Here is a 12,223-nt window from a genome sequence, read left to right as displayed (position 1 = left end):
TACACGTGTCACCTGCTCTGTGATTTGTAGCTATTTGTACTGTTTGAGGCGGAAAAATCAAACTTCATTTAATACGAAGTAGAAAAAGTAGTACGCAACTGGTAAAGGGCCGGGCCCAAGCAACGTAGCAGGAGTCTTGGTTGCATTGTTAATCAATGCCAAGTCTTAAGCGGCCTTCACACGGCAAACTAAAGTTGGCAAACTCGTGTTGGCAAACTCAAGTTGGTGTGTGTGAACGGCACCAAAACAGTCGGCAAACACGTTGGCAAACTGTTGGCGACAAATTGAACTTGCCTCTATTCTCGCCAACTTTTTCACCAACTTTTTTGGGTTGGTAAACTCGTATCAGACGTGTGAACGATTGGCAAACATGTGTTGTTGACTGTCCACCAATCAAAACACGGGCTCTTTTCAAGTGATTTGTCTGCGTGACACTTCACAAAGTGGCGGACGCAATTCAAGATGAACATGAGGCCACTTTTGAATTTATCGAAGAGATTCATAATTGTCCGGCTGCGTGGGACGTTTCATCTGTAGTATACAGATACTAAAAACAAACAAAAGAAAACGGAGGAGCTAGCGGACAAACTGGGTTTTGTCCAAACCTTTCCTTTTCTCCACCGCTTTCTGTTTCTTTTCTTCTCTTCTTCTGTTTCACTGTTCTACGTGAGTGCCACTGCACTAAGTCGGCCATGATGCAAATTACCGTGTGTTGTGATTTGATGTGAGTTTGACGTGTGAAGGTACGAGTTTGCCAACTTTTTGAAGTTTGCCAACTTCAGTTTGCCGTGTGAAGGCCGCATAACGAAGGTATTCAAAATCCGCCAAAAATAAATAACTGAACTTACCTTAATTGTCACAAATTCCTGTGGCCTTATTCCTGATAAGTATGACTCCGGTGTCTTCTATATGCAAAAAGACGGAATACAATTAGAGTAGTTTCTGATGATTTTTCCCTGTACCCGGATGAAAGCACGGCGTTAAAGATGGATCAATTTAAGGTTAAGTTCTTGTTTTATTAAGAAAGGAAGGTTTGTTTTTTTCCAGAAGTAAGTCTCTATCATCGCTTTTTTGAATACGGCGTGGCCTAGTGTTAGGGCGCTTAATTTGTAATCCTGAGATCCCAGGTTCAAATTCTCCTCCCTCTCGCTGGATGGATTTGTGTTTGGTGGTCCCTTATTCAACCTCTCTATACACTTTGCAAACAGCCAACTGGCCCAGCTTCCACCACTAGACATTTTTTTCTAGTTTGTGCTCATGGTCAGTCTACGATATTTTTCTTGGTTTAGTTTCCCCAATTAGCTCAACAGTGCTAAATGATTATGACACTTCAATATAAAACAAATATTTGACGAGATCGAGCAAATATTTGTGATTTGTCGGTGGCCTGAGGTCTTGATTTTTACATGGCAACGGTATTGTGAAAAGCATGTTTTTGAAATTTTCAATTATTATTTTTTCTTTTTTTAATCCCCCATTTTAGCTTTCTAGCAATGATTGTTACTTTTTTTGTAGAAAATTTAGTTTTCTTTATCGGTTTTAACTATTTGAGATTCAAATTATAAATCCGAGATGGCGTCTATTCGGATTTAATGACGTCATTTCTACGGGATACGACGTCATATTTTTATGTTATGGGTCTCGAATGAAGTATTTTTGGACTTGCTTGAGGCAACTGAGGGGCCTATTGTAATATGAATGACAAGTTATCATACCACGTTTATCCGGACGGTTGGATTGCCAGAGGTGTATCCGGACAGTTCGTACACAACCTCGTAGGAACGCAAGGTAAAGTTAAAGGCAGGTCCAGTCCACGTGCAATGCACTGAGAATGTAGTGTTTCCTTTGTCACGTACAAACACTCCGAATTGTATGTTTTGAACCCTGATCTCCACGTCGCGTGGCACTGAAAGAATACAGAAATTAATCAGTGGCTCTTTATGAGTGATTGTGGAGTTATTGCTCAGGGTTTTATTATTCGAAAGGGAATTGGCGTTACTCAGAGATCATTAGGTTTTTAAAGGGTAAAGTCATTAATTTTCTCATTAACCTACAAAATCACCTAATATTACCTTGAAAACGTGGAAAATGTCAAGCAATACTGTTCAATTCTTATACGCCACTCATCCCCGTCCCCCCACCCCCGTTTCGAAAAGAATCTCTTGCATGGGTATAACCTGAGGCCATATTTAGTTTTAGCTTTTCCGAGACATAAAAACAATTATCTCGATGATAAAGCTCCACGCAGTAGGAAGGTGGATCTTTTAACATCATTTGCTGATATTTCAAATTACTCAGAAGAGAAAGTTCTCCCAATGCAGTATTCATGCGCACACGCAAAATTTTACACGACTAAGTCCTTTCCAAATTAAGCCCAATAACAATTCCTTTTCATGATAAACGCCTCCAAAAAGAAGCCCTACCGAAAATACCTTATCCAGCAACTATAAAACCTTGAATGAAAATTTTAGCAGAAGGGCTGATTGCCAGAATTTGACGGTATATCCATATAGCAACAAAAGTTGTTAAGATTGGAAAATACAAAAATGCATGCATAGTTTGAAGAGATTTTACTGGCAATTTCTCTTGATTATCATAGATGGAACTCGCTATCTCTTTTCTTATTGGTCGAAAGCGTACAGTGAAGTTTCGAAATCAGCGCCTTTGACATCATCTAGCAGCAGATTATACAATAATTATGTCAAGGACACTCATTTCCACCGGTAATCATGTCATGTATGACCGCGGTGCGTGATTTCTAAGGGTAAACATGTCAAGTTCGCGCGCTTTGTGTTGCTTGCCGTCAGTGAAGAAGCAAAAACATGACTTCCAGTTTTTTTTTCGTTCAATGTATAATAAAGCAATTATTAGATTCGGTTTTTTTTTTTATATCCAGAATAATCAAGGTCTCTGTAAGGGTTATCAGCCTCAGCCTTCGGCTACCTCGACCTTGATTATTCTGGATATCACAAAAAGCTCATCCAGTAATTGTTTAAAAACGACATCCAAGTTGATAAAGAACCAAATCTATGCTCTTAGCTCATGAGTTAACTCAACCTATCTGTGACTTTCCTTTTATTGGCTTGTATGCTTACCAGGTACAGTCGCATTCCCAAGAACTGTAATTCCCTTAATCCACTTATAATCTTGATATCGTGGAATTACCTTGCAAAAAAAACCACGAGAACAAAGGTCTTATCACAACAAATTATAAAGGAATTGGCAATAAATTGATACACCTTTTTTGTCCTCCCACTTCAAGGACAACAGGTACATCAGCATTTATTGCCATTTTGCGCAAATGTTAATGTTCTTAACTACCAGCAAAATTTTCATTTAATTTGGTTTAAATAAATTTACAAACTACTGACGCAGCGAAATAACAGTATCAGGTCAGGTATAACAACGATAAAAGACAGAATTCTAGCATAGTAGGGTAAAAAATTCTAACTTGGGTGTAAAACGTACACAAATTGTCAAGCAAGGAATGAAAGAAACAATATGTAAACTGAATTATGAAAACAAAAAATTATTAAAAGAATACAGGCTACTTTCAGCACTTTTTTTCACTTGCTTACCCAATAGTCAACTTGCTCGCCGTGCAATACGCCTGAGATGACAAAGCGCGTTGGAGACGGCTGGATGGTAAAACATATAGCAAAACATTAAAACTGCATTGTGAATTAATATAATTTTTCACGTTGTTATTGTAAGATAGTTGTGTGTCGGTATGTAGATTCGTTAGTATGCAACATACATAATCATGCTAAGAAGTGAATATATAAGGAGTTTGTCCGCTAGGAGTTGTCACTCGACGGCATCTCCGTTCTTGATCACTTTATTCTGGAAATTTTGCTTTAGTAAAATTTCCGTCTTAAGTTAGGTACATTTTTTGTACTAATAACTATCCTAGGGCCGCTTATGTTTGTTGTAAGAACTATGCTAGGGTCGTTTATGTCTGTTCAAAAACGAGATCCCCCTCCTATACGACTGGTGTTTTCTTACTTGTACTAACTTAGGAATCATTTTGTTTTCGTTTCTCTGCAGAGTGGTTAGAGAACAACAGCAGGTATTAAATATGAACCCATCGATAATATAATCCTGGATAACTATTGCGTGCTTTGAAAGAACCTACTCAATTCTTAGGAGCAACAGCATTAATCAAAGAAAGGATTATCTTTATTGAATTTATTGTTGCAAAGAATGGGCGATCAATAAATTTTGCAAATCGCTGTCTATTTTGATAATTTGGTTCATTTTCTTTGGTTGGGATTTCCGTGTCACTATTAACCAGTCACTACGATAATAAAAAAGATAACAAATGCCACTGTTCCCACATACAAAAGCAATCCCAAAAAAATATTTTCAACTTGAAAACCCAGTTACTCTCTGTCAGCGTTTAAATTGCCAAGAAACAACTAACTTTTCAAAGTACTTTAATTTTCTGTACAATCTTATTGTAACAGTTTGCTTGGATACTGTTTAATATTTTCTAAATATATTCTAAAGGATCTTAATTTTAGGTACATGTATTATTGTAAAGTAAATGCGATTTTGAGAGGGTATTACCGCATTATATTTTATAGACACGAGTGTTTTACTGGAAAATACACCACTCGTAAAATTCATGCGAATCCACACCCGGAACTCGGGTGGCGTATTTTCCGTATCCTCACTAGTGAAGATATCGATGATTTCACTGACATCAAGATTGTCCCTTAAATTGTACTTAAATTCGTAGGTGTATGATCGAAACGTCTTCGGGTCTTCCTCGAAAGTCTTCGGCAATCATCGGCAATCATCGGAAATTTTCGAAAAATGTTCGGCAACGTTAGTGTGACCTTCGGACAAGTTTAGGAGAACTTTCGGAAATCTTCAGAAAGTGTTCGGAAATCTTCGGAAAATCGCCAAAAACGCCGTCATCAGTGTGTCTATATAAGAAAAAGTACATTACACGTTAGCTCGAAGATATGAATTTTATGTTCTCGTTTTATGTTCTTGTCACTCGAACATAAAATTAATATCCTCTCGCCACCGTGTAATATCCTCTATATATTGGCGGCTAGCTGGAATAAAATATAATATAGAAATTATATTCGTATTCGGCGGAGTCGCACAGCAACGGAGCCCAATACGAAGAAATTGCTCTCAAAAACAAAACAAAATTCATTCAATTTGTACAAAGTATTGAGGAACCAAAAGCCGGAAGAATTTAAAGCGCTATCATGTCGTCTCCTCGCAAGCAAAACTTTGAGATAATCGTGATATTCGACTGTAACAGGGCCTCTATTGATAACAGCCAGTTTTAAATTGTAAATTGAAAGAGCGCCCAGAATCGATAAATATTAATTATTCAATAGATAAGATAGAGGCTGTACAACTTACGATATATAATTCTACATTCGTGCCATTGTTGCGTCTTGTACGGTAAGAAATCTTGTACGAGACAAGCGTGCTGTAGTTAAATGTTGGTTCTTCCCACGAGATATTCACACTAAAGCTCCCGCCATCTGGCGACGGAGAAAACTGGCCGTGTGTTAAGTGACGTACTTTTACTTGGTCTGGATCTACACCTGTTTAAAGGAAAACGAAATGACATAGTAATGTTTATATGTGAGTACAAGCAGAAATTGAAATAATACTACACCACAAAAAAAAATTAGTTAAATTAATTAAAGTATAATTTATCTCATATCGTTAAGGCTATCAGAATTTTAAGGCTAAGAGATAACTAGCTTATAATTAACTCCAATTTAGTGATACGGTTTGACAAAACTTCAATGTAAAAACGTATGCAGTAAGGCATACATATATTTAAATTTGCTATTGTCTATTAATTGCCATTGTCCGGCTGTGTGAGCTTTTTCGGTTCAAGATAGGTTAAATTTTCAAAAAATCCCTATATTCTTTTAGTAACCAACTGAATTCTACTACTTTAAAAAGTATCGGACCTTCACCCTTTAACCATCAATTACAAACATTTAAATAACCTTTATTGAAAACAGTTTAAGGTCTCCGGTCAATTTAAACTGAAAACAAAGTTATTTCATTAAAACTTGTTCGGACGTTGTTTTCTTCTGAACTGTCAACGTGTTGAAATGTTTAATTTCATTTGCAAACAAAACTTGTACAATTTCCATAACAGTGTCACTCGTGTATAGTATTTCAGTAGATTGTCATCGTTATTGAATTTTCAATTAAACGCTATCGCGAAGATGTCTATTTTTCTATGAAAGGATCTAATTTCTTAAAAAACGAGCTTTCGCACAAGAAATTCTTCTTGTACAACTTGAGTAATTTTTCAGACTTTTGTGTTGACTTTACATACTAATTACTTTTATTCTAAGTGGAATTTTAACATGTACTTTGAAAGGTTATGGGCATATACGACCCTAATAGAGATCATGACAATATTTGACATTTGACAAAAGTCAATAGGATTTCCGTTTGACCTGTTCGCACGTTAAATCAGCAGTATTTTCCATGAGGACATGCGCTATAAGACCCAATGGAAAGAGCCTTTCCCTTCCTGTGCAATGCCATCATTTGCATCCCATGGTATTTTGTATTTATGCGGTCTTTTGATTCTCGGTAAGATCTCCATTATAAGATGTCACAACTTAAATTTTGTGTTGATAGCAGAACAGGGGGAGAAATACATTCCAGCAACAAGACATCAACTGAGGGATTGCTGGTCTTCGGGTATCTCCAACAGCGTGGGAAAATGTTTCATATTTTTAAATTTTAGGGAATCCTCTGTGAGTCTAAGAACTATTCTAAAATCGGTTGATCCGGTGTTAAGTTCTCCATAATTATAAGAATCCTTGGGGAAAAATTAGAAATCTTTTGGGGGTTTGGAGCCGCAACATGAAGATTTTGAATTTATGTTGCAGATCAAAACAAAGCAGTTATGACATCATTGATTTATTAAGATATCAAACAAAAAGTCCCCTCGTGTGCAGTAACTTTGGGACCACAGAGCTGGAACCATAGGCATTCGATCGTTCATTTCATCGATTCAAACAGACCAGACAGGCTTGCATACTACCACGACTACATGCTCATTAGAATAAGGATATAGCTTCAGTATTAATAATTTAACTGAATTCTTCAAAATAGGAACGCAAATAGCCTCGGAGAACCAAATGGCAATGTTCCACGAGATACCGAAAACTATATTACACATTCAAGAAGCCCCTGACACATCGGCAGAAATATTGAAGTTTTTCAATTAAATGATCAGAAAAATTCGTCTGACTTTTATGTACTGAATTAACGATAAATACTGATCGTAATATTTCACAATTTCCACGTTGGACGCACTTTGTCGGCTAGTGCCATTTTGGTACAAATTTGAAACATTACTCACTGTACATGTATTTATCGTCAATTTCTCCAAAAGCTAAATTCTTCAGTTACTTAGAATAATAGACAATAACTGAGTCTTAACATTGCTTTCTTTTAAATCCATTGAATCCGTGGAATTCAGCTACTTTCGCACCTTTTGTTTACTAGATCTATGGATGGGTTATAACGCAAAAATACAATTAAATTGACTATTGTGACCCTTTAAGTATTGCTTTATTCCATGTAATCCTCCCATTTTCATCCAATCATACTTTTGGTCTAACATAGCGGACTCTCTTATGCATTTTCATTAATACACTTTATTCGTCGATCGGCGGAATTGGAGAGTTTTGATTTTCGCTCTCTTCGCAAATTAACTCTTCGCAACTTATCCCGTTGATGAAGCAAGCTGTAAGAAAAAGAAACAACCATATACTGATTATGGAGTAAAGCCAGCCCTGATTTTCGCTCCCCTTTCTAATGCGACATGATCCAGTTTCGCAAAAAATATATATATAATATTCTTTTGTGTCCCTGTAACTCATAATTAACGTTATTACATTGCCGTTTTTGAATTACAAGTCCTTGAAGCTATAATTAAGGGTATTTTAGCAGGTCATATTGTTGCTATGGTAACCTGTTGTGTCACAAAAATGATAACACCGTGTTCACCAATGATTGGGTAGTTTTTTTTGATACCATGATTGTAGCATCAATTGATAAAAAGTGGTTACGATAACTCATGAAAATCTAAGCCTTGGAAACTGCTGGAAACTGTTTTGAGCCACCTTAAGTGGCGCAAGGGACAAATTGGAGACCGCTCGTGCATTTTAGTGCTTTTGACATGCTAAGAGCTAGGATCACTCGTACATGGAGGTGATATGTCGGTTAATTCCCTTAAACACAACTAACAAGGAAGATTTTCAAAAATGAATTCAAACATACGAATCATGTATGAATACTGATTTGCAGTACTTTGTCACTGCATATTAAGAAATAAATGATTAAATTTAAATATCTAAGTTAAGCACTGAGCGTATTCATTAGCATATACATATCTAGGTGAGTATCTGCACCAACCAGGAGTTGTTAAGACAGTAAGGGTCCGATCCGATAGCGGTTTACCATCCTGGAACCTTGGTCTTATCTGTAGGAGAAAATACACGACAATAAATCAAAACTACTTTAATCTTAACTTGAAGAATCCGGAAAAAAAGAACATTTCAAGGTTGTTTATAACCAGAAAGTCTAAAGGTGTGCAGAGGCTATTCAATTTAGTTTATTTTTCGGATAGTAAGGGCTCAGCATTCATGGAGTGAAGGTGCGAAACGTTAACATTGTCATGATTAGAAACGGAAATTGTACCTATGGAGGCGAGATTAATTCTATATATGAAGACATTTATTTTGTAGCCCATCACCCGTCTTTAAATGGTTAACGATTCTTAAAGTACCTAATTAATCAAATACCTCAAGTATGTAAGACGTTCCAGGGAGCAGATCTTTTAATGTGTGACGATTAGTAAACTGCAAAAATAATGGCACATGAAATTATTACAAAGTGACCCTCTGAGATATAGACTCGGGTATAATGACTGCTTGAGCGGAGATGGTGTTGAGAGGTAGAGTCAATTAAGGGGGCGAGCCCCAAAGTTCGACACTTCAAAAATAATTACATCTTCATAACAATAATCATTATCGCCGTTGTTATTGCCATTATAGTCATTGCCATCACTATCACTATCACCATCATCATCATCATCATCATCATCATCATCATCATCAGGGCCTGGTTGTTCAAAACCGCGATTAACGCTAATCCACGATTAAATAGGCTAATCGCCGATTAGTTTCTTTGTTCAAAACCCGATTGTTCCTAACCAACGATTAAACGATGGGTTAGATCTAACCCTCCTCGCTAGGTAGATTAATTGCTTAATCGGTCGATTAAAAAATAAAAATCATAGCAAAATGGCTAACTTGTTGTAAGGTTGGGTTGGTGTTGATGGGCGAGGCTGAAACCAAGTTGAGGACAGTTTAGAAGCACCGGGTTTACGATTGACGGATGTACAGACGAAGAAAATACGAAAGGAACATAAATCCAAATTCCGTTAAGTTTTACTTCGCTTTGTGTTTCTTAGCGAAGTACACATTTTAAGCAGGTAAGGACGGTGAAAGGCGTTTTTTCAAATGTAAATAAGAGCTCTCTTTTTGCGTGCCCTGCAGGTTTTTCCACTTTTCCCGTACCTCCCGTACCTTCTGTCACGTTTTCAATCTATCTATGGTCACTGGAGTGACCAAAATCGATACATCGGTCGGGATAGAGTTTTAATTAAACCACAACGGCAACGTCAACGGGAACAGTTTTAATAAGCAGAACAATGGCTGTTCACGTGCGTTATAATTCTTAATTCATTTCTTTGCCGTCCTCTGCAAATCAACAACGTGAAATGATCAAATTCTGCCCTGTCTGGAGAACGTGACTCTCAACAGCCAATTTAAAATTTCACATTTATCGCTGTGTTCAAGATTTAGTTTCGAGATAACTTTGACAGTGATAGACAAAGTAAATGTCTTTGGAGTACTGCGAGATTCGAAGGGAAAATATAAATACGGTCACTGATTAATCGACGTTGTCCTCGGCGTCCCTGTCAATGTTCTTCTTGCGGTCTCGTCGACGGCGTTTACGGCCTCCGTTATCTCTTCCCAGATCTTGTTCTTCCTGGCATTCGCTATCGCGTTTGCAAATTTGCTGTGCAGAATGTCCATGTTTTTTCCAATTTTTCCGTTAAATCGGAAATTTCTGCGCACTTTTTTCGCTGGGAAGCCAAAGGGAAAAAAGAGAGAGAGTGAAATTTCCAGCAATTTTATGACGTAAACTGGCACAAAATAATTAACAATTATTCCATGAGCGCGCGTTGGATATGAGATGGTAAATAGCCAACGAGGCCCGTAGGGCCGAGTTGGCTATAACCAATCTCATATCCAACAAGCGCGAATGGTATAATTGTTTTATTAAATTCAGTGCGTTTGTATTCTTGGAAATATAGCTTAATTTTATTGGGTTTTAATTTTACAAAACGACCGGAAGTCGATGTGACAAAAACAACAACAAGTGGGAAATCACATGACATGCGCACCGTTTGTAAAATTAGTTGAATGAAAAATTTGAGAGCGAAGCAAACGAATTTGCTGAATGAAATTGCAATCAAGTAGAATTCAAGAAACGTCTATCAAATGAAGGAGATATAACCTTGGCCAGAAAGTTTGAAAAGCGTTCGAGTTCGAGTCATGGAGAAGAGCCAAATAATTGTGCACTTGCACATTGCCATCGTAATAATGCTGCGGAAAACTTTGATCGTCGTGTGACACAGACGTTGTGCTAAAATTATTCTCGACAAGATCTCTCTCAGGATTCCCTTGCTTTGAAAACCTTGGCATTTCGAGCTGTATGTGTGGAGCTCATTGTTGGTCAGTTTTAGAGTCAAGGACAGAAACTATCTTAGCGTCAGATTCATCTTCAGAATCTCCGAGGCCACCCTGGTAGTTTTTCGTGGCTAGTAAAGAACCGGGCTTACTTCGGTTCAGCTCAAAACACTCAACTCCTTGAGGTGTTTTTCGCAAGGACAGAATTGTTGGCGCTAGCTGTTGTTGATTCTCTCGTCGTCGTCGGCCAAAAAAGAGACTGAGATAAAACTAGGTCGTCCTCTGTAGCTGAGCGGGATTCTTGCTCTCGGCCGATCCGAGCTTGCTTAGTCGAACAGTTTCTTCATCTGCTCATTGGAAACTGGTTTCTTATGGACTACGCCGGCAATTATGCCTGTTTTCCTGTGGCCTTTTACAAATGCATATGCTCTAATAATTTATTTGCCTGGTCAGAGATAATGGAAAACGGTTTGTTGTGCGGCGGCGTGCGAAGGAAATGATCAACTGGCGGCTTTAATGGATTTAATCAATGAACTTTTGCAATACGTGTCATCTTTCTTCCTCGCAGACGAGTAAAAACACTTCAACTGAACATTCAGTTCTTCTTTTGACATGTCTTATATCGGTTTCGAAAATTTGGTGCCACCAGGACTAGCAAGCCATTCTGTTCAGGTAAAATTTGTTTTTGTTACATAATCTTCATGAATGCGTAAAATCTCGCCGGTCATATTTTAATTTTGCAACTTTAAGGGAAACTTAACGTATACGTACCGTTAAATAATCTTATCTCGAGCTTTGTGGCTTTTTTGTTGTTACTGGGTCGGCATTGTCCATAATTTCCTGTATTTGCTGTGTAGATAGCTCACCGAATGTGCTTTTTTTCATCCATTTTTTTTGTCGACGAACCTTTGCTTCACGCGAAAAAGCTCATGCCGAGCGACATTTGCCGCTTTCATTTCCATATAAGGTCAAACGCAGGTATAATGGCTGGTAACCGAGATCCAGTGAACCAATCAGAAAGCTAGAATTGCATTATCCGAGGCTGAGAATTTAATGAATTATGATAAATCAATATAATTCATTTTAAGGTTAATCGCGAATAAGTAAATCGACCGACTAATCTCCCTCAAACAACCGTTTTTTAACCCGCGATTAGCTAACCCCTTCATCGGCGATTAGTTCAATCGCAGTTTTGAACAACCGGGCCCAGAACAGTCATGTCAGTTTCTGGTTGGGGTTTGATGACGTCATGCCTGTAGCATTCACGAACTCCCCCTAGTTTGTCCAATTTGAACATTTAAAAAGGTAAAGTCTGCATACGAGCCAAGTGGCCCATCAGGCCAGAGGTTATCCCGGTTTCTGCAGCATGAAGTCTACTCCACCTGGATGGGATACTAGTCCATCGCAGGCCACCCCCGGCATTAAATTCGCCGGAATACTCTTATACACCA

The 12,223-nt window shown here is 37.8% G+C and overlaps 1 protein-coding gene across 1 annotated transcript in view; it reads right to left on the bottom strand.

The window, feature by feature from the left end:
• The window catches only part of LOC145483779 (uncharacterized), an 83,957-nt gene that overhangs the window by 16,851 nt on the left and 54,883 nt on the right, over positions 1–12,223 (bottom strand). The window contains exons 14-20 of the mRNA XM_081462323.1: positions 8,817–8,873; positions 8,428–8,494; positions 5,386–5,573; positions 3,579–3,638; positions 3,096–3,165; positions 1,716–1,906; positions 849–905 (exon numbers count right to left, since the gene is read on the bottom strand). Coding sequence (XP_081318449.1) covers positions 849–905; positions 1,716–1,906; positions 3,096–3,165; positions 3,579–3,638; positions 5,386–5,573; positions 8,428–8,494; positions 8,817–8,873 — 690 coding nt within the window. The remainder of the gene's footprint in view (positions 1–848; positions 906–1,715; positions 1,907–3,095; positions 3,166–3,578; positions 3,639–5,385; positions 5,574–8,427; positions 8,495–8,816; positions 8,874–12,223) is intronic.

Source organism: Orbicella franksi, chromosome 4, assembly GCF_964199315.1.
Source record: "Orbicella franksi chromosome 4, jaOrbFran1.1, whole genome shotgun sequence".
Taxonomy (NCBI): domain Eukaryota; kingdom Metazoa; phylum Cnidaria; class Anthozoa; order Scleractinia; family Merulinidae; genus Orbicella; species Orbicella franksi.
The sequence above is the reverse complement of the archived record's forward strand: the minus strand, read 5'-3'. Positions and strand labels throughout refer to the sequence as shown.